General features: G+C 28.5%; 8 protein-coding genes across 8 annotated transcripts; 5 read left to right on the top strand and 3 right to left on the bottom strand.

Moving 5' to 3' along the window:
• Nucleotides 1–289: 289 nt before the first annotated feature.
• BN7_1667 (nucleobase:cation symporter-2 family protein) lies at nucleotides 290–2011 on the top strand (the record flags this gene model as incomplete). Its single annotated transcript, XM_011277711.1, has 1 exon — nucleotides 290–2011. The coding sequence occupies one exon, from the start codon at nucleotides 290–292 to the stop codon at nucleotides 2009–2011; it is 1722 nt and encodes a 573-aa protein (XP_011276013.1).
• A 417-nt stretch (nucleotides 2012–2428) lies between these two features.
• Nucleotides 2429–3139, top strand: IRC6 (Irc6p; the record flags this gene model as incomplete). The annotated part of the gene is made up of 1 exon (XM_011277710.1): nucleotides 2429–3139. One exon carries the CDS (start codon nucleotides 2429–2431, stop codon nucleotides 3137–3139), a length of 711 nt encoding a protein of 236 aa, XP_011276012.1.
• A 1010-nt stretch (nucleotides 3140–4149) lies between these two features.
• BN7_1665 (J domain-containing protein) lies at nucleotides 4150–5001 on the top strand (the record flags this gene model as incomplete). The annotated part of the gene is made up of 1 exon (XM_011277709.1): nucleotides 4150–5001. One exon carries the CDS (start codon nucleotides 4150–4152, stop codon nucleotides 4999–5001), a length of 852 nt encoding a protein of 283 aa, XP_011276011.1.
• A 687-nt stretch (nucleotides 5002–5688) lies between these two features.
• On the top strand, nucleotides 5689–7692 carry GSH1 (glutamate--cysteine ligase; the record flags this gene model as incomplete). The annotated part of the gene is made up of 1 exon (XM_011277708.1): nucleotides 5689–7692. One exon carries the CDS (start codon nucleotides 5689–5691, stop codon nucleotides 7690–7692), a length of 2004 nt encoding a protein of 667 aa, XP_011276010.1.
• A 363-nt stretch (nucleotides 7693–8055) lies between these two features.
• Nucleotides 8056–9408, bottom strand: SAH1 (adenosylhomocysteinase; the record flags this gene model as incomplete). The annotated part of the gene is made up of 1 exon (XM_011277707.1): nucleotides 8056–9408. One exon carries the CDS (start codon nucleotides 9406–9408, stop codon nucleotides 8056–8058), a length of 1353 nt encoding a protein of 450 aa, XP_011276009.1.
• A 338-nt stretch (nucleotides 9409–9746) lies between these two features.
• MYO2 (myosin 2) lies at nucleotides 9747–15076 on the bottom strand (the record flags this gene model as incomplete). The annotated part of the gene is made up of 2 exons (XM_011277706.1): nucleotides 9747–14487; nucleotides 15039–15076. 2 exons carry the CDS (start codon nucleotides 15074–15076, stop codon nucleotides 9747–9749), a joined length of 4779 nt encoding a protein of 1592 aa, XP_011276008.1.
• Nucleotides 15077–15522: 446 nt separating this feature from the next.
• BN7_1661 (uncharacterized protein) lies at nucleotides 15523–17835 on the bottom strand (the record flags this gene model as incomplete). The annotated part of the gene is made up of 1 exon (XM_011277705.1): nucleotides 15523–17835. One exon carries the CDS (start codon nucleotides 17833–17835, stop codon nucleotides 15523–15525), a length of 2313 nt encoding a protein of 770 aa, XP_011276007.1.
• A 455-nt stretch (nucleotides 17836–18290) lies between these two features.
• Nucleotides 18291–20780, top strand: SAP155 (Sap155p; the record flags this gene model as incomplete). The annotated part of the gene is made up of 1 exon (XM_011277704.1): nucleotides 18291–20780. The coding sequence occupies one exon, from the start codon at nucleotides 18291–18293 to the stop codon at nucleotides 20778–20780; it is 2490 nt and encodes an 829-aa protein (XP_011276006.1).
• Between the last annotated feature and the right edge of the window lie 1293 nt (nucleotides 20781–22073).

Here is a 22073-nt window from a genome sequence, read left to right as displayed (position 1 = left end):
CTACGTTATCTTTTTGATTCAGATTTGTATTCTTTGGTAAATTCTTTGGCTGCATTATATTTCTTTTTGTTGCATTGTTGAAACTCTTCGTAAATTTTGGTTAACTATACAAAAAATGTTTTGTACTCGGTGAAATCCATATAAATTCTCGGGTTTTCAAAAAGATAAGATAACAAAAAAAAATAAGCAATGAAATTTTAATCAATCAAGCATTGAAAATTCTATAAAACATGGAAAGAATCCATAAAACAATGAAATACTCATCATCAACAACTACATCATCATCATCATGGTTAATATGTTGGATTTAAAATCAACTCCTCAAAGGATTTTCAAAAAATTCACTACAAAATCAGGTCTTATAGGTGATTATAACTATGCACATTTATTCACACCAAAATTACCATTTAAAAAAACTTCAAAAGATACAATTCAACCATTTTTTGGTTTAAATAGTGATATGCCAATTGTCTTGGGATTTTTATTGGGTTTACAACATGCGCTATCAATGCTTGCAGGTGTTGTATCACCACCAATTATAATTGCTTCAGCTGCAAATTTAGATACAGAATCTTCACAATATTTAGTTAGTGCTTCTTTAATAATTAGTGGACTTTTATCATTAATTCAAATTACAAGATTTCATATCATTGGAACAAAATATTATGTTGGTACAGGTTTAGTTTCAGTTGTGGGGACAAGTTTTGCTACAATTACTATTGTTAATAAAGCATTCCCAATGATGTACAAGACAGGTATGTGTCCAACTGCAGAAGATGGCACCATGTTACCATGTCCTGAAGGATATGGTGCTATATTAGGGACTGGTTGTATTTGTGCTCTATTGGAAATTTTATTATCATTCATGCCTCCAAGAATATTACAAAAAATTTTCCCAAATTTGGTTACAGGTCCAGTTGTCTTGATTATTGGTATTCATTTAATTGGTACTGGATTCCAAGATTGGTTAGGTGGTAGTGGATGTTCATCAGGAAAGACTTTATGTCCTTCAGATTCAGCTCCTCATGCATTATCTTGGGGGTCTGCAGAATTTATTGGTTTGGGGTTTTTAGTATTTGTTGTTATTATTATATGTGAAAAATGGGGTGCACCAATAATGAAATCATGTGCAGTTATTATTGGTTTATTAGTGGGGTGTATCGTGGCAGCTGCTACAAATTATTTTGATCGTTCAGGTATTGATAAATCACCAGCTGTTACATTTCTTTGGGTTCATACTTTTAAATTAAGTGTTTATGGTCCTGCAGTTTTACCAATGCTTGCTACATATATTGTATTAATGATGGAAGCTATTGGTGATATTACTGCAACTTGTGATGTATCAAGATTAGAAACTGATGGTGAAATATATGATTCAAGAATTCAAGGTGGTGTTTTAGCTGATGGATTAAATGGGTTATTAAGTTGTTTAGGTACAATGACTCCCGTATCAACATTTGCACAAAATAATGGTGTTATTTCAATAACAAAATGTGCAAATAGAATGGCTGGTTATTGGTGTTGCTTTTTCTTAATTATTATGGGAGTTTTTGCAAAATTTTCTGCTGCATTAGTTTCAATTCCAAAAGCTGTATTGGGTGGTATGACTACGTTCTTATTTACTTCAGTTACAGTATCAGGATTAGCTATTATTTCAAGTGTTCCATTCACAAGAAGAAATCGTTTTGTCTTGACATGTTCATTATTATTTGGACTTGGTGCTACATTAGTTGATGATTGGTTTTCAAATGTTTTTACATATTCAGGTGATAATAAAGCATTACAAGGATTTTTAAATGCAATTGTATTAGTCTTGGAAACAGGTTATGCATTAACTGGGTTTGTTGGAGTTATTTTAAATTTATTTATATCTGAAGAACCTGAACCTGAAGAAACTACTTATCTAGAGGGTGAAGAAACTCATGAATTAAGTGATCAAAGTGTTATTGAAGGTGGTTCTGATAGTATAGGTTTTGATAAACAACAAGGTTCAAAAATTGATGTTAAATAAATAAATATAAGCATGGTGTTTTGTAAATATATAGGTTAGAATTAATATATAAATATTCAATTGGTTTTTAAATTAAATAAAATTGTAGTTTAATTAAAAGATGTATAAGATCAGTATTAATTCCCAATGCGGTAATATCATATGTTGACTTCCCGATGTGGTAATTAAAATGATATATATCTAATATTATTACCAATTATTTCAAAATTTAATGAAACAATATGATATATGGGTAAAACTAATAGGTTTATAACGATTTCAATAACTTTAAGATTGAATTTCCAACTGGTTTACCTATTATAACACATACTATATTCTTGAAGTTAAATTCGCGTATAATTTTAGACCATATTAAATTGTACCCATCAACTAAATCAAATATACCCAAAATACCAAATATATCTAAACCTACCAACAATGAATGATAAATTATTAATAATAGGACCACCAAATTCAAATAAATTCACTCTTTTACAAAAAATTTTCCAAAGTATACCAAAAATACCCAAATCTCAATCTCATCAAGGTTTAATCCATCCAATACTTTTAGAAACAAAACATTATTCTACAAAGATAGATATATGGATTGATGAATATTCATCAATGAAAGAATGGTCTGAGGGGTTTATGAGTGATGAAGCTCGGGAGGTTAGAGAAGTTATAAATGGAATAATATGGTGTTTTAAATTTGATCAAGGTTTTATACAAATTGAAAATGAATTAAAAGAATTTATGAAATTAATTGAATGTTTTAGGGATGATAATGAAGGTGAATGGGGAGGAATGATTGTGGCAATGGGGAAAGGTGAAATTGAAGAAGATGAAAGATTGAAGTATGAAGATTTATTTATAATTAATGGGATTGAGTTTATAGATTCTTCACAGGAAGGTCGTAATGAATTTAATGAATTACAAGGGTTCTCTAGAGTTAGAGAAATTATTGAATGTCATGATTGGGATATCCAGGATATGAAAGAGGCTACAGAGAATAGTAACATAGGGGCTGATGGGTTTGAAATTGATGATATTTTAAATAAATTGGAAGGAGCTAAACAAGATGTATTGGAATTACCTGATGATGAAAAGCATGAATATATAATGAAATTTATTGAAAATTTAAATCTTTGAAATATGCAAATTTGAAAGTATGTGTTTTAATTCTTTTGAAAAGAGTTTAATTTAGCTGATCGCTAAATCAAACTTTGTTTAATCCTGTTTACTTGATTCAATTTTAAAAATTTTAAAGACTAATCTCTTGTATAAATAAAATTTTGTTGGTATGAAAAACAATAAAACCATTTTAATAAATCCAATTATCTTTGAAGAATCAATATAACGTAAACTTAAAAACAATGTTAAGAATTCCAATATAGAACTTAATGGAAACAATACCAATTGTAAATTTTGAAATAAATTATAAATAGTTATTGGAATTTTACCAAAATTTTTCAATTTCCAAAACCAATATAAATAACCAATAAACCCAAATGTTGACCAACTAAATATTAACAGTGAATAACAACTATGATTTAATAATAATGATTCCTTATTTTCCTGGAATATAAATACAACAATGAAAATTTTTAACCAATTTTGTAATAACACAAGAGGTAATTGTAATGGAATCAATTTAAAAAGACTTAGAACAATCTCTAAAGAACAAATAATCAATGTAACTTTATTAAAAAAATCTCCCATACCACCTGATAAAAATTTCCTACCAACTAAAGGTAATAATATAAATAATCTTAATAATATAGCAAAATACATGAATAATGAAATTGCATTAAAAGTTTTCAAGGATTTGTAAATGAAAGGAGATTCTCTTAGATTGATTTTCTGTGGCATTTTGAACTATTGATCTATTGATATCTATGGTTTATTGGTTCATTGGTTTCCAGGAATTGTTTTGATATTTAAATGATTAATATTCTCTTTGACACGTAAAATAAAAATTCAAAATCGCGGTTGATGGTTTTTGTTCTCATGGAAATTGAATCAAAAAAGATCTGATATTTGATCAACAAAGGAGAAATCTAGGTGATTTATTGGATTTCATTGATTAATAATATCATATTCATATTCCTCTGTGGCTGATTATGAGATTCACTTTTTTCCTTGGGTTCTTAGCCCTCTTTATGACCGTGTTAGCATGGTCAGTTGAAGATCAAGAAATATTCAAAATTCATCATGAATTACAAAAAGATTATCCAGGAACGAATTTTTATGAATTTTTCCAATTAAAACAAGGTCCAAAATCAAATTGGAAAGAGATTAATAGGCAGTTCAAGAAACTCAGTGTTAAATTCCATCCTGATAAAGTTAAAGGTGGTTCTAAAACAAAGAAATTAGCATTGAAAAATTATGAAAGATTAAGTGTTATTGCAAATATCTTGAAAGGTTCTGGTAAAGAACGTTATGATTTCTTCTTGAAGCAAGGATTCCCCAAATATAAGAATAATCAATTCTTGTATGAACGTTTTAAACCAGGTATGATTTTCACTGGTGTTTTCTTGTATTTAATTATTGGAATTGGTCATTATGTTATCCTCAAGATATCAACAAATCAACAAAAACAAAGAGTTGAAACATTACTTGAACAATTGAAAGGTTATGCTATACAACAAAGTTCTAATGGGATTATAACAGAACCAAGAAAATATAAATTAGAAAATTATGAACTCCCTTTTTTGGTTAGAATTGATGGTGTATTTATTATACAAGATGAAGATAACCAAGTGTTGACTAGGATAACAACTGATGATATCTTGACACCACGAGTACAAGATTCATTGTTGATTAAAGCACCATTATGGTGTTGGAATCAAACATTTGGTAGAATTTCATCTCTAAAATATGAAATTAAACCACAACAAGTTGAAAATCATACTGAAGAACCTATTCAAGAACCAAAGAAGAAGAAGAAACCAAAAGGAGAGAAACTGGTGTTGCCAAATGGGAAAGTTGTGTATGGAAAGAAGAGTAAATAGAATATAAAACAGTATTTTTGTGATTGTTTTGTAGTGCAAGTTTATACCTGATTGGGAAATTTTCCGATTACCGTTGGGATTATCAACGGTTATATGAAAGGGAAGTCAAAGCAGAGAACAACAACAGAACAACGAAAAAAAAGATAAACTAACAATACAATACAATATACACTACTCTATTACTCTATTATCACTCTTATTCCTTCATTATTACCTTTAATTTCATCGTTTTATTTCAATTATTTACCCAAAAAGTCACGTGCCGGCTGGTAATTTGAATTAATAAGCCATTTAATACCCAACTGATAAAATTAAATCTCGAGATAAAATTGATTGTGAAAGGGAAAAGTGAACTGAGAGATTGATAATATATTCTAAAAGAAATAAAGTTATTGTTTATACAAAGTTACCACCCATCAATTGTTATTACCTTCATTCATTAATTTCATTGTGGTTAATTTGGCTGCCTTTTATATCCACAAATCCACAATTTTATACGGTGAAAATTTATCAAGTGAATCTAAATTTTTTAGTTTAAACATTATTTAATTAAAACTTTAGTGATTTATTGGATTATTGGATTTATAACGCTATTCATTGCTTCATATTAGCTTTATACTTGCTATTCACTGCTACTTAGTCTTTCATTACTAATACTCTTTAAGCTCATCTTTGTGACCCATAATCATGGGTCTTTTATCTTTAGGTACTCCATTACCATGGGAAGAATCAAGACAATATTCAAATCATATTAGATCAAATGGTTTAGAACAACTAATCAATATGTTTAATGCTGCTTCCAAACGCCAGGATGATCCATTCTTATGGGGTGATGAATTAGAATATATTTTGGTTCAATTCAATAACAACACTCATAGAGCAAAAATTAATATTGATAAAGATTATATATTGGAAGATTTAAATAAACCTGGTCATTGTGAATATGATTTAGCTTTAAGAAACAATACAAATTTCCATCCAGAATATGGTAGATTTATGATTGAAGCTACACCAATAAAACCTTATAATGGTGAATCATTGAATGATTATTTATTTGTTGAGGAAAATATGACAAAAAGAAGAATTATTGCATCAAAAGCAATAAATAATCCTGATATCATACCATTAACAATAACTTCATATCCATTAATGGGGATTGGAAATTTTACTGAACCTCCATCTCAACCAAATGGTGATGCTTCAAAATCTTTATTTTTACCTGATGAAATTATAAATAGACATGTTAGATTCCCAACTTTAACTGCAAATATTAGGAAAAGAAGAGGTGAAAAAGTGGCAATAAATATTCCAATGTATCAAGATGAAACTACGGCAAAATTTGATGAATCAATTCCATTAAATAGAGGTTTATTCTCTGAAGATGAAGAACCAATCTTGGGTGCTGCATTAGCAGGTCATATTTATATGGATTCAATGGGATTTGGTATGGGTTGTTCATGTTTACAAGTCACTGTTCAAGCTCCAAATGTTAATAAAGCAAGATATCTTTATGATTCTTGGGCAAATTTAGCTCCAATTTTCCTTGCTTTATCAAGTGCAACTCCTATCTTAAAAGGTCATTTAGCTGATCAAGATGTTAGATGGAATGTTATTTCAAAATCTGTTGATGATAGAACTGCTTATGAACGTGATGTTGAACCTTTAAGACCAGGTAATGAATTTGGTGGTGTAAAATTGGAAGATCAAGGGAAAGTACAAAAAATTCCAAAATCAAGATATGATTCAATTGATTCTTATTTAGGTGATAAATTAGATGATGATGATACCTACAGGTTCTTCAACAATGAATTAAATGATAATAATCAACCATTAAATGAATTAGTCCTAAAGAAATTAATTTCAAACAAAGATAAACATTTTGATTTACCTTTAGCTCAACATTTTGCTCATTTATACATTCGTGATCCATTAGTTATATTTAATGAACGTATAAATCAAGATAATTTAAGTGATACTGATCATTTTGAAAATATTCAATCAACAAATTGGCAAACTATTAGATTTAAACCTCCTACTCAAAAAGCTATTCCAACAAATCATGATACACCAGGTTGGAGAGTTGAATTTAGATCAATGGATATTCAAATTACAGATTTTGAAAATGCAGCTTTTGCAACTTTTATTGCACTTTTAGGTCATTCATTCTTATTGAATTCTGAAGAATGGAATTTTTATATACCAATTTCTAAAATTGAAGAAAATATGTCAAGAGCTCATTTTAAAAATCCAATTTTTTCAACAAAATATTTCTTTAAAAAAGATATACATTCACCAGGGTTTGAAATTGATGAATTAAGTATTAATGAAATTATTAATGGTTCTTCTCAATTCATTGGATTAATCAAAATTGTGGAAAATCATTTGAAAACTCAATATAATATTGAAATATCATCAAATGGACCATATTCAAGATTTTATTATTATTTAAAATTAATCTCTGGTAGAGCATCAGGTGAATTAATTTCTCCTGCTAATTATATTAGATATTTTGTCCTTGGTCATGAAACTTATCAAAAAGATTCCAAGATTACAGAAGAGATAAATTTTGAATTATTAGAAAAATTGAATAGAATTTCTAAATATGATGATTCCCAGGGTGAATTGAGTGAATTTTTTGGTAATGAATTAAGTTTATATCTTGTTGAAAATAAAGTTAATTCTGAAGTTTAATATCATATCTGTTGTTGTTCATATTTGTTGTTTATTTGTATTAATTAATTAATTTATAGATCATTGCATAATATTATAATATATATACTACATTGTTTAGCCTTTTGTAATTCATGAGGAAATCCGTTGAGGATGCATTATATTAATTTTTATAAATTTGTTTATATAGACCATAACCTTCATTAAAACCCTTAATGTTTAAAAAGCAAATAAAATAACAATAGATGTATAAGTGATAAAAAAATGTAATAATATATATATATGAATATGCAGTTGATGCAATACTCTAAGATGAGACTTTTATTTTCTAAATTATGAATAAAACGTTATGGACATTAGAATTGAACAGGTAATGATATTTGTTTAATAACGGTAATGATCAGCTTTAAATGGACCATTAACTGGAACACCTAAATATTCAGATTGAACATTAGTTAAAGTTGTTAATTTAACACCTAAATGTTTTAAATGGAATTTAGCAACAGCTTCATCTAAAACTTTTGGTAAAACTGCAACAGTACCTTTTTCAAAAGGACCAGATTTACCAAATTCTTCATGTTTTGATCTAAATTCTTTATCATTAGCTTTAAATAATGCAATTTGTGCTAAAACTTGATTTGAAAATGAACATGACATAACAAATGATGAATGACCTGTAGCACAACCTAAATTAACTAATCTACCTTCAGCTAATAAAATAACATGACGACCATTTTTCAATAAATAACGATCAACTTGAGGTTTAATATTAACAACATCAACTGCATTAGCTTTTAATGATGCAACATCAATTTCAATATCAAAATGACCAATGTTTGAAACAATAGCATCTTCTGGCATAGCATCAAAATGTTTTTGAGTAATAATATCTCTACAACCAGTTGTAGTAACGAAAACTTGACCAATTGATGCAACTTCATCTAATGGAGCAACTTGATAACCTTCAACAGCAGCTTGTAAGGCATTAATTGGATCAATTTCTGAAACAATAACACGAGCACCCATACCTCTTAAAGCCATAGCACAACCTTTACCAACATCACCAAAACCAGCAACAACAGCAACTTTACCAGCCAACATAACATCAGTAGCACGTTTAATACCATCAATTAATGATTCTCTACAACCATACAAGTTATCAAATTTTGATTTGGTAACTGAATCGTTAACATTAATAGCTGGAACTTTTAAAGTAGCATCTCTAACCATTTTGTATAAATGATGAACACCAGTAGTAGTTTCTTCAGATAAACCAAAACAATCTTCCAACATTTCTGGATATTTTTCATGAACTAATGAAGTTAAATCACCACCATCATCTAAGATTAAATTTAATTTTTTACCATCTTTGAAAGAGAATAATTGTTGTTCAATACACCATAAATATTCTTCATCAGTTTCACCTTTCCATGCAAAAACTGGAACACCAGCAGCAGCAATTGCAGCAGCAGCATGATCTTGAGTAGAGAAAATGTTACATGATGACCAAGTAACTTCAGCACCTAAAGCAACTAAAGTTTCAATTAAAACAGCAGTTTGAATAGTCATATGTAAACAACCAGCAATTCTAGCACCTTTTAATGGTTGTTCTTCACCATATTGTCTTCTGATTTCCATTAAACCTGGCATTTCATTTTCTGATAATTCAATTTCTTTTCTACCGAAAGCGGCTAAAGAGATATCAGCAACTTTGTAGTTGACAGCTGGAGCAGACATTGTTATTGTAATAGTTTGTTGTTAATTCAATTGAATCAATTATTGTTGATTTGATCAAGATTTGATTACTTGTCAAGTTCAAAAACGTTTTTTCAAAAAAATTTATACGAAAAAAAAAAAAATCAACACATGTGAAAAAAAAATTGAGGAAATTTACCCGGATTTTAGATCTGATATTTAAATCATATAAGTAAATGAGATTTCAATTTACAGACTTTTTCATCTAAATTTATAATAATCTTTATTCAAAATATACAATTTATATGTAAAACAACAAACAGAAAGGAATAGTTCATCTAGTATTTATATGGGGGTATAATCTTTTAGTAAAGGAATGTTCAAATCTTCTCTTCATGATCATCAAATTCTTCAACAATTTCACCATTTTCTGATCTATTATTCAAATATTCTTGAGCTGCTGCATTTTTTGTAACTAATTCGACAATTCTTCTAACTTTTGGCAGATTCAACCAAGCTGGAACATATGCTTCAACTCTTGAAAAAGGTCTTAAATCTGTTAATCTAAATGGATCTTTAAAACTACCATCTTTTGTAACAGGTTCAAAGAAATCATCTGAACTTGATCCTTGAGTTTTAACTCTTTCTGCAACTGCACCTAAAACTTTTTCATCTAATGGAGCTTCATAATCGGCAACTGCATATTGTGATAATAATTTTTGAACTTGAACTGGTTTTAATGCATAACAAATTTCAAAAATAATTTCAATATCTTCAACTGAACCTTTTCTTAATTGTAATAATTTAGCAGCTTGTAATAAATGAATTAAATAATTTGATGCATCTGGAATTTCATGTGATTTACACCATTCTTCAATTCTTGTAACATTATAATTTAATTGTAAACCACGTTTCCATGATAAATAATTACGTTTCATAATTAAATCATTAAAACAAACAGCATCAATATATCTTAAAATTTCAATTATAACTTCATTCATAACTTCTGGTTCTATATAATAAGTTTTCATAGCCCAATAAACATTATTGAAAAAACTCAAGATATCATCCATTTTATATTGATTACTTTGTGAAAACATTTTGGAAAATAATGGTGCAGATTCAGTAGTCATGAAACCAGGTAATGATTGTGATAATACAACAGCTGATATAACTTTTTTTTCTAAATCTTTTTCCATTTTTCTCATCCACATATTATAAATATTATAAGATAATGAATCAAAATCTTCTTTAACAACTGCAACTAATTTTAAATATTCTTGATATTCTTCTTCACCCATTTCACTCGATATAGTTTCATTTTCTAATATAGTCATTTCAGCATATGAAACAAATGAATATAATTCATGAGTATTTGATAACCAGAACGCACCATGAGGAACAATATCGTCATCTTTTAATCCATGAACAATACTTTGAATTTGTCCTAAAACTTCACCAAGGAATTCTTCAGATTCTTTTGTTAAACCAAGTCTCCACATATCACTTAAAATAATAATCATAATTCTTGCAGGGAATAAAACTTCCTTTTTAGTTAAATCTGCCATAACACCAGCCATTGGAATTTTTAAATTTTTCAATAAACCTTGAACAATTTCGGTATGTAATGTTTTAGAATCTTGTAATAAAGCATATAATTCATTTGTAATTGCAGATAATGAACTTAATGTAGATTCAGCATCATCTTCTTGATTTGTAATCGGTATAACTGAAACTGGTTTTGGACTATAATTATTACTTTCATCATCATGAGCTGGTGATTGTTGACTGAAACGTCTTGATCTTTTTGGTGTTGTATTATTATTACCAAGTGATCTTGAAGATGAAGGTGGTGCATGACGACCACTTGCAACTTGTTTTGTCAAAATATCTAATTCATTTTTCAAAGTGGAAATTTGTTTCTTTAAATCATCTTCATTGTTTTCATGTTTTAATAATTCGTCCTTTGCATGATTTAATTGTTCAAAAGTTTCTTTAACTTCATTCTTCAATTGAGTTTGTAATGAAGTTAATTCTTTAATTTTTTCAGTTGCTTGTTCTAAATCAACTTTAGATTTATTCAATTCATTATTTAAATCTTCAATTTCTTTTGAGTGTGAATCAGCTTGTTCAGTGAATTTTTGTTGATGACCTAATTCTCTAGTTTTCAAATCTTCATGAGTTTTATGAGAATCTTCAAGTGATTGTTTTAATGATTCTAATTCTGCAGTTAAAGATTTATTTTCTTTAACTTTAGTAGTTAATGAAGTTGTTAATTCAATCACTTTATTTTCTAATTTATAACTTGCTTCTTTCAATTTATTAACAGATTTAGCATCAGCTTTCAATTGTTTTAATTGAATTTTAGCTTTTTTACTTCTATGAGCAGATTGTGTTAAAACTGCAGCTTTTCTTAATTTTTGATATTCAGATTTTTCTTTAAAAGATCTTAAAGATTTTTGAATAACAATTGCATGATTATGTTTTTGTTGTTCCAAAAATGTAATTCTTGATTGTTTAGCACGAATTAAACCTTGTAATGCAATGATTGAAGTTGAAGCAGAAGTGAAATATTTACGTGCAATATAACCTCTAATTAAAGTTTGAATACTTGTTGCAGCATTATTTTCAATTTCTTTTTGAACATTATTTCTTGTATTGAAACCAATTAATAATGATTGTAATTTTATAATTGATTCTCTTGCTTCTAAAAATCTGCGACGATAATAAAATTTTCTAATAATTTTTTGAATCAGAGTTGCAGAATTATGTAATTTTTCAGTTCTTAATTTTTCTAAATGAGCCAACATACCAGCTTTGAAGAAAATCTTTGTAAGACCTAATTGATATTTTTCTTGTGAATCAACAGTTTTTTTCAAAATTGAATCACAAATTTGACGAACAGTATCACTATCAGCAGTACCACTCAATATACTTTCAAATTCATTTGATCTTAATAAAACATGATATCTATTACCAAATTCTTCATATGTCCATCTTGATGGGAAACCTGCACATGAAATTTTAATAGTTTCTAAAACACCACAAGCTCTTAATTGAGATAAAACCATTAATGGATCAAATTTCCAAGCAGCTTTTTCTTCATTTGGTTTAATACAACGAATATAATGAACATTTGTTGAATTGATTGTGGACATTAATTCAATCAATGAATTCTTGAACATTGAACCTAAAGTTGGTTTTCTATTGACGGTTCTTGCAGGACCTGGTCTTTTATTGGCAGCTTGTGCAGCTGCAGCTTCTTCTTTTTCCTTGTTGGCAGCTTCTGCAATCTTATCTAAATTATCCAAGATTTCCACTAATAATTCATTTTTAGATTCTTTTAAAACTTCTAAATGACCATCAGAAACAGTATCTCTATTTTTTTCAATAAAACCTTCAATATCATAAGTAACATCAAGTGCATAATGAGAAACAATGAATTTAGTTTGACCAAATCTTGGTTTTTTGAAAACTTTATCAGTTGGTGGTTTATCTAAAGTTTGATATAATTTTGTAACCCAACTTTCATCATTACCTGCAGGTAATCTTGATTCTTCATCTAATAATGATAATATACCTAATTTTTTTTCAATAAGATCAATACATGGTTGATTATCACTAAATTCAATAAAAGACCATTCAATTTTTTCATTAACATATTCTTCTTGTTCTAATTTGAAAACATGTTGATTAAATTCTTGTTGTAATTTTTCATTTGCATAATTAATACAGAATTGTTCAAATGAATTTTTTTCAAAATGTTCAAACCCATAAATATCTAAAACACCAATGAAAGTCTTAATATCTTTTGCCACTTCTGGGTTACATAAATCAGTATTAATATATGACACTAACCAATCAAATAAGGCAGAATAAATATATTTAGCCACGGAATCTCTTGCAACTAAAGCTTGTGGATGATTTAAATCAGAAACAATTTTTTCAGATCTTGTTGTGATTTGCTTTTTAGTAATCCATTTAGCAAAATTATAAGCATCAATACCTAATAATTCAGAAGCTTTAATTAAATTTGGTTCATCTGAAGATAGTGAAGAATTATTTCTTGTTGCTTTAATTTCAATATTACCAATATGTAATAAAGCAGCCAAGATTTGGAAAATTGCAAATTGTTTATCTTTATTTATACCAATTAAAGACAGAGCATCAGTAGTTGATTTATATTCTTCCACTTCATCAACATTTTCAATTCTATAATCACCACCTTGATTTAAATAATTATAATCTTCAATTGAAGTTAATTTTAATTTTTCCTTTTCATCAGATGATAAACCTTCTAAAACTTGATAAAAAATATGATAATTACGTTCATGTTTTGGTTGGAAAACTAATCTTGAACGTTCTAATAAATAAGTTCTTATTCTTGCACCAATGATTGCAGTTTTATCATTAAACAGGATTTCTAAATATTTACCAAAACGTGAAGAATTATCATTTCTTGTAGTTTTAGCATTACCAAAAGCTTCCATGATTGGATTTGTTGCTAAAATTTGTTGTTCAACTTCAGACATTTCCACATTATTTGAATTTGAACCCAGAGCAGTATTATCACTATTTGTAATTTCCTCCACTGTGGCAAAATATCTCATTATATATTTAGCAGAAACAGTTTTACCAGCACCAGATTCACCACTAACAACTATAGTTTGATTTTGTTTATCATTCTTCATACATCTATAAGCATCTTCAGCAATAGCGAATAAATGAGGATCTTGTTCACCTCTTCTTTTCCCAGAGTAAGCTTGGATGATATCAGAAGAATAAAATTGATCAACTCTTTGGAATGGATTAGTTGCAATCAAGACAATCCCAGAATAAGTATAAATATTTAATTGAGAATATCTAACTTTGATAGCATGAAGCACAGCAGGTTCATTTAAATAAGATAATGAAGTTAAATCTTCTGTAGCTTCTAAAATTGGAGGATTTCTTAATAATGGTAAATTTTCATTTGATTCATCAAGAGAATCCACTTCAATTTCCAATTTATCATCATTTGAATCTATACTCAATTCCAATTGATGTTTATTGCTTAGTGTTGTATGCTTTGTGATCTCAGCACCGATCCACCCCAATTTATCATCTCTAACCCAGCATCGACTGTTGTTCAATTGTTAGTATAATATCAACAGATATGAAACCAGATCAAAAAGCAGATCATCACAGCGGTTGGAATGAGGATCCATTCCGCCGTGGGTTCCACAGCGCTCTCACTCTACTCACGTTCCGGCTTCATAGGACGACATGGTGTGTGTTCTCAGTTGTCCTGTGATTGTTCCTTCGTTTCTTCTGAGTCTCAGCGGTTGATTTGATGTTTGTTGATGTTTTAAAATGTCAAGTGTTCACTTTTTTCTGTTTTCAAATTTGACGCGTTTTTTTGAGATTCTGAAACAAATCAAAATTTAAAAATAAAAAAAATGGGAATGTGTGGTTCGTAACAGGAGAATAAGCAGCTGTGCTTCTTAACCATTTGGTATTTTAAATGGGTAAATGTGGTATTTTATTAGGAATGTTCTAATTGAACTAAATGAATTGGGTAATAATTGATGATCTGTAGAATTAGTAACAAAGGGGGTTTTATCTTGAGGATGTTGGTCTGTTGGTCTGTCTTTTCTTGTATTTGATTAGTATAAGATTACCATATATAATACCGACTTATTATGTTCAACAATATCTTGATTGATTTCATATTAGTCTTGGGTTTTTGCAGTTTATTTATCTTTACAGATTTATTCATTAGAATCATTTCAATTATAATACTTTTTTCCTTCATGTGATTTGGTAATAGTATTATATTCCTATGTATCTTTAATAATCATGATGTAATAATTAATAGTTCTAAATCTAAAAGATAAGAGATTATGCTCAAGGATTGATAATATAATCCATTTCAAGGTCTGCTTTAGATTGTTCAAAATGCTTATGGTCCCAGTCTTTCAGATGTTTAATAAGATCATCGGTACCAGCGAACCAAATATTATTCTTAATTAAAGTTCTTATCAAGATATCACAATCAACAAGGCCACAACTAGATGAGCATTATACATTGTAAAGTTTTTCGAAAAGAACAATTGTACATTCAAGTTTATATAACTAATAATATATGATATAAAAAAATGGTTAATCTATACTGTCCTATGGGGTATCTGGTTTATGTTCAACAATTTCATCTTCTTCTTCAGTGTCATCTTCTTCTGTATCTTCTTCTTCTTCTTCTTCTTCTTCTGTTTCTTCGTCGTCTTCTCCTTCTTCTTCTGTGTCTTCATCTTCTTTAACATTTTCCTCTTCATCTTCATCATGTTCAACAATATCTTGTTTAATTTCGTCATCTTGAGGTTCTATAATTTCTTCATTCTCTGGAATCTCTTCAGTAATTTCCTCAACATTAGCATAATTTCTAACAGGAACATCAACTTTTGGTGGTTCAACAGTTTCTTTTGATTCAATTTCACTTGATGTATTACTAACCTCTTCACTTCCAGGTGTTATAATTCCATCATCACCTAAAGTTGCAGTATTAATTTTAAAAATAGTTTTAGTTAATTCACCACCTTGTTCCAAAATTTCATCCATTGAACGTTCTCTTGATTCTCTAGCTTGAAATGCTAAATTTGCCTTAGCTCTTGCTATAGCAAATGCTGAACCAGTTTCTTGTTCTAAAGTTTTTAAATGGAATCCAATTTCTCCAATTTTTTTTTCAAATATTGTTAATTTTGGTTGGAAAGTTGTTAATTCATTTCTTTTGGAAATAAGATAATTTTTTGATTTAATATATTGTTTCCAATCATTAAAGCTTTCATCATCATTATTTATTAAATCAGGATTTGATTGAATTTTTTTAAAATTATTAGAATAAGTTGAAAACATCATTTTTTTACTAAATTCATTTATAGCAACTTCTGCAAATTCTTCTAAAATATCAATTACTATTTTTCTTTCCAATTCAATTTCCTCTTCGACTTCAGCAACTGATTTTTGTAATTCTGTATTAACATTATCTGCAATTTTTTTTAACGCTTTAGAATTTTCAGTGAAAAAATCACGAATTTCTTGTCTTGAAATTTTATGATCAATTAAATTATCATCTTGATTTAATTCAACTTGTTGATTATTTTCCAATATGGCACTTGTGGAATTTATATCCCAGATAATTTTATTAATTTCAATATAATTAAATTGTGCAGTATTACTTAAATTTGATAATTTTTCTTTTAAAATTGGTGAAATTTCTTCAATTTTTTCATTTTGTAAATTATCAATAGTTTTATTAAATGATCTGAAGATATTTTCCACTGTATTGCTTATAAATTCATTCCATGCTGTAATTTCATCAGCTAATGATAAAGTTAATTCACCATCTTGTTGATTTTTAGTTTGAACTTGTTTGAAATTGGTTTCAATTGGTTCTTGTTCATCTTGAACTATTGTGACTTGTTCAATAATTTCAATTGTGGAAGTTTTTAATGGTTCAACTTCTGTATCTTGAGGAATTTCAGATTCTGGAGCTTCCAAAATATCTTCTTCATTATCTTCAACTATTGGTGTAATTTCTGGATTTTCTAAAGATTCTGTAGATTCTAATGATGTACCTGTTTCAGTTGTAGCCACAGTGGAATTTTTATTTATATTGAATTGTTTGGAATCTGTAATTTTAATAAATTTTTCATATGTTGATGATGAAAAATTTTGTAAAAATTCACCAATTTGTTCTAATTTAAATAAGGTATAATATTTCAAAACATGTACTTTGATTAATTCAACATATTTTTGGAAATACTGATCATAAATTGGAGTTATCACAGGGATAATTTTATTATAAAATGGTTTAATTTGATCACTATATAATTGATTCCAATAAGTTTTACCAATGATGTAACTTTTATTAGAATGGATTTTCAATAAATTCCAAGCTTGTAATGATTTTGAGTGTGAATCTTTAGTAAATGGAATAGCTTTGTTATGATAAAAATCCACTGCTAATGGATAAGCAGTTTGATAATTTTGATAAAGATAATTATATGATTGATTTATAGTTTGAATTGAAAATTTTATAGCTTGATTATTGAAAAATTTCACCTTAGACTCCACAAGGTCCCAATATTCATCTACTTTAGGTTTAACATCATTGAATTGATTATATATAGATGAATCAATAATCTTGGAAGTTAATGTATCAACATGATGAGAGACATAATTATGATATTGGTTATTAACTTGGAATTGGACCTTATTATATGAAGGAACAATATATTCTTGATAATAAGGAGTGAATTGATTTTGCACAGGTGATACATAATCAGTATAAATTGGATTGACTTGGACTTGGTTCCATAAGTTATTAACATTGGCTTTGACGGGAATCAATTCTGGAGAAGACCAGTCCAAAGTTAAATATACAACATAGGACAATAAGCACAGCAGCAGGTACTTGTTGAAAAAGAGAGCCATGGTCACACTAATAGAGCAGCAGTTATTGATACAATGGTCTTGTTGATATTGGTTCTTTTTGATGATGTGTTTTTAATGGTTTGATAAATTTTTGTTATTGTTTTCATGAAATTTCCACATGGAAATCAAAACAAAGAAAATGGAATTATGTATATTTCTACCATCAGAACATCAATTATCACCAATGGAAAGTAGATAATTCATTAATTTACCCCTGTTTACCCCCTAAATACCCCTTAAACCACCAAAAACAACCAATTTTGACCATATTCTCCATACAATCCTCCACTGATCACCACCGGGTAATAAAAGATCAAGTACATGTAACTATTATAGCTTCGCGCACTCGCGCTCAACGAAATCCTCAGCGGTTAATCAATTGAATCAAATTGAATCAAATTGAAATCAAAAGGGAATCCAAACAGAACTCAAGAAATCCACAGCGCTTATTCAAAATGTCGTTCTGGCCATTTGGACAGAACACGAGCTCAGCGTTGAACATCAACAGGCTCTTGGACGAGTACTACTACCAGCGAAGTGTCCATGGACAGGAGCAAGACAAAGAAAGACAGGAAAGTGGTGAAGTCAATGGTAGCAGTGGGATCAATGGTAGTAATGCTAGTAACGGTGTCAGTGAAGGTGATGTTGATGCTGATGCTGAAGGTGATGATCTAGATGTCCATAACGTGGTGATTGATAGAGACTTTGTTTACCAAGTGTTGGACGATTCAAGCTTACTCACAGAATTGGGAAGACAAAACAATAAGTTGATTGATTTCATATGCTTTGGTTATATCAATGATAATGATCAAGATGACGACCAGATCCAGATCCAGGATCAAGACCAGGATCAAGAGATGAAAGATGATCAACCCCAATTGAATCATCCTCAACATCAACAAGGCACAGCTGTATTAGAGATTTTACTAGATATAATACTAGATTCAGTGGAATGGTTTAAAGAAAATGAAAGTCAATCAAATAAAATGTCTGATGATTCAATGTTTGATGATGATGGAAATGATGATGATGGTGATCCAATAAATCAATTGGCTCTAGTATTCAATAGAATTCATGCTGCTTCTGAAATATTATCATGTAAAATTTGGCTTATATCTGAAACTCTTGTGGAGGAACCTTCTTTATTAAATAAACTATGGAGTTTTTTATCAAATGATTTTGAAACAACTTCTTCACCATCAATCCCACTTTTCATCAAAATTAATGAACAATTATTATTATCAAGACCTGATCAAATGTTAAATTTTATAAGGTCTCAAGAAAATTTAGTTGATAATTTCCTTAAACATATTAATATTACAATGATTATGGATTTTTTATTGAAAATTATAACAACTGATAAACCTGATATGCCTACTGGTATTATTGATTTATTATCTGAACAACAATTAATTCCCAAAATCCTAAATTTCCTACAATCTTCACAAGATTCTGCATTACAATCTTCATGTGGTGATTTTTTAAAAGCTTTAATTGCTATAAGTGCAAATACTTCAATTGATGAACATACAATAGGACCAAATTTATTAACAAAAGAACTTGTTAATGATGATAATATTGATAAAATTATTGAAATTATATTACAAAAAGGTAATGGATTAGCCACAGCTGTTGGAGTTATAATTGAAATTATTAGGAAAAACAATTCAGATTATGATACTGTTAATTTATTATATACTACAACTGAATCAAATCCACCGAATAAAAGAGATTCAATTTATTTAGGTGGTATGCTTAAAAAATTTTCATTAAATTTAAATAATTTCCAAAAAATCCTGGTTGATCCAAAATTAACTTCAAAAAGAATTGAAAATCAAATTAATCAAGAAATTGAACCTTTAGGTTTTGAAAGATTTAAAATTTGTGAATTAATTGCAGAATTATTGCATTGTTCAAATATTTCACTGTTAAATAATCATTTAACTGAAAAAATTATTGCAGAACGTGAAGCTTTTTTACGTCATCAAGAAGATAATTTACAAAATGCCCTATCAGAAGCTTTGATAGATACTTCAATAACATCAACAACATTAGCACCATCACCTGGTTCTGCACAATTTAATGGATTCTCAAATTTAAATATTGGTGGTACTTCTGAACCATCAGTTGCATTAAGTTCTAAAAACATTACAATATCACCTCATCAACAAACTGAAATTGAACCAATGACTCCAATAAATGAAGAACTTTTGGATGATAATGATGATAAACAACAAGAAAATAGTTCTTCACATCAATTACCACAACATCAATTCCCCGTGATGACTAAAAGAGAACAATTAAGATCAAATCCAACTGTGGGAGATTTTTTTAAAATTAATCTTGTTGATTCTAAAATTATTCAAACAATTTTAAAAATGTTTATAAAATTTCCTTGGAATAATTTTTGGCATAATGTTGTTTTCGATATTGTTCAACAAATTTTCAATGGTAGATTAGATATATCATATAATCCATATTTAATTTTAGAATTATTTGAAAAATCAGATATAACAAATTTAATAATTGATGCATATAATTTATGTATAACTACTGAACAAACTACAAAAGTTCGTTTAGGTTATATGGGACATTTAATATTAATTGCAGAAGAAGTTGTTAAATTTTCATCAATTTTCCAAAATTCAAAATTTAATGATTTAGAAGTTGATGAATTAATTTATTTAAAATTAATTGATCCACAATGGATTAATTATGTTACAAATATCTTGACTGAAACAAGAGAAATGTATAATTGTGTTCTTGGAGGTATTAAAAATGATGAATTTAATGAATCAAATTATTTAAATTCAAAAGCAATTATATTAGGAAATTCTGAAGAAGAGATATTAAATCAAGTACCAGAAGAACAACAAGAACAACAAGATGATCAAGAACAAGAACAAGAACAAGAACAAGATCCAAAAGATGAAGATTTTTTATGATGTAAAAGATTCAAATTCAAATGAAGAATACTAAATCATGGTCATGATAAAAGCATACCCCCCCCCCCCCCCCATTCATATTAACGAATTATTATAATTATTTATGAGTTTACGACGACATACATTTTAAAAAACATATCTTACAAGTTTACATATTATTATATTCATTATAATGTCACAAATATATATAATCCATAACTAAATGAATTTGTAGAATTTTATTTTATGTATCGGGACTCGCGACTCCAACTGCAAACACGTAGTAAAGCTGCTTAGGGCCATGCTTGAACAAGAAATTAGTTCACAACTATCTGGTGACTTGAATGATATACCAGAGACTGCTCCATACAAAATATACGTTGCTGTTTTTATAACTAATTGGATAAATATTGCATTCTTGACTTTTCTGTACTTTTGTTTTTATGACGCGAATTTTTAAAAACAAAGCTTCAAAACAAAAAAGAAAACAATATCGTATATTGGTCTAACAACGGTGACAGAGGTGATATACAAAGAGTGGCTATAGAAGATATGTTGAGCTATTGAGGTACCAATTTGTTGGAGATCAGTTTTATGTTAATCTTGCCTCTTTTTCATCTGGTTATTTGGTATAAATGTGGGAATCTCGATTGACATGGTAAATTAACTTCAGTTTTGTGTCACAGTATTAACTCAATCAATCAAACTAATTACATGCATATCAAATGACGTTCTAGAACATATTACACAAATAGAAGTTTGATTATAGTTATTTTTAGTTCTGTTGCTTTTGTGACACAATTAATTTTTTGGGGTTTTTTGTTTATAGGTTTTGTGGTTTGCAAAATCTGGAAAAGTATAAAGACATCATAATTTCCCCTTTTTTTATTTTTACTTTCTAATTGTGTTTTTTTTTCCCTTAATCTAATCATTGGTTTTCATTATGTTTGTTGGATGATTATTCAGGGGTTGAATCTCCGTTATGAGTTCTAGTCATGATCCATAGCTCCAGAGGTTACCTGTTTATATTGGTTTCAGGAGGTTTCGACGTGTTTTTGTGTGTCATCCCCTTATATGAGTTGATTATGGTTATGGGATTTTGGTCGATTCTCCATTTCATGTCCTTGTTACATCAGTTGTTGGTGATATTCAATATTTTCAAAGAATTAAATGGCAATATATGATTTTAGATGAAGCTCAGGCAATAAAATCTTCAAATTCATCTCGTTGGAAATCTTTATTAGGTTTACAATGTCATAATAGATTGTTATTAACAGGTACACCAATTCAAAATTCAATGCAAGAATTATGGGC

The sequence above is a fragment of the Wickerhamomyces ciferrii genome, contig 00038, assembly GCF_000313485.1.
Source record: "Wickerhamomyces ciferrii WGS project CAIF00000000 data, strain NRRL Y-1031 F-60-10, contig 00038, whole genome shotgun sequence".
Classification (NCBI taxonomy): Eukaryota; Fungi; Ascomycota; class Saccharomycetes; order Phaffomycetales; family Wickerhamomycetaceae; genus Hansenula; species Hansenula ciferrii.
The sequence above is the reverse complement of the archived record's forward strand: the minus strand, read 5'-3'. Positions and strand labels throughout refer to the sequence as shown.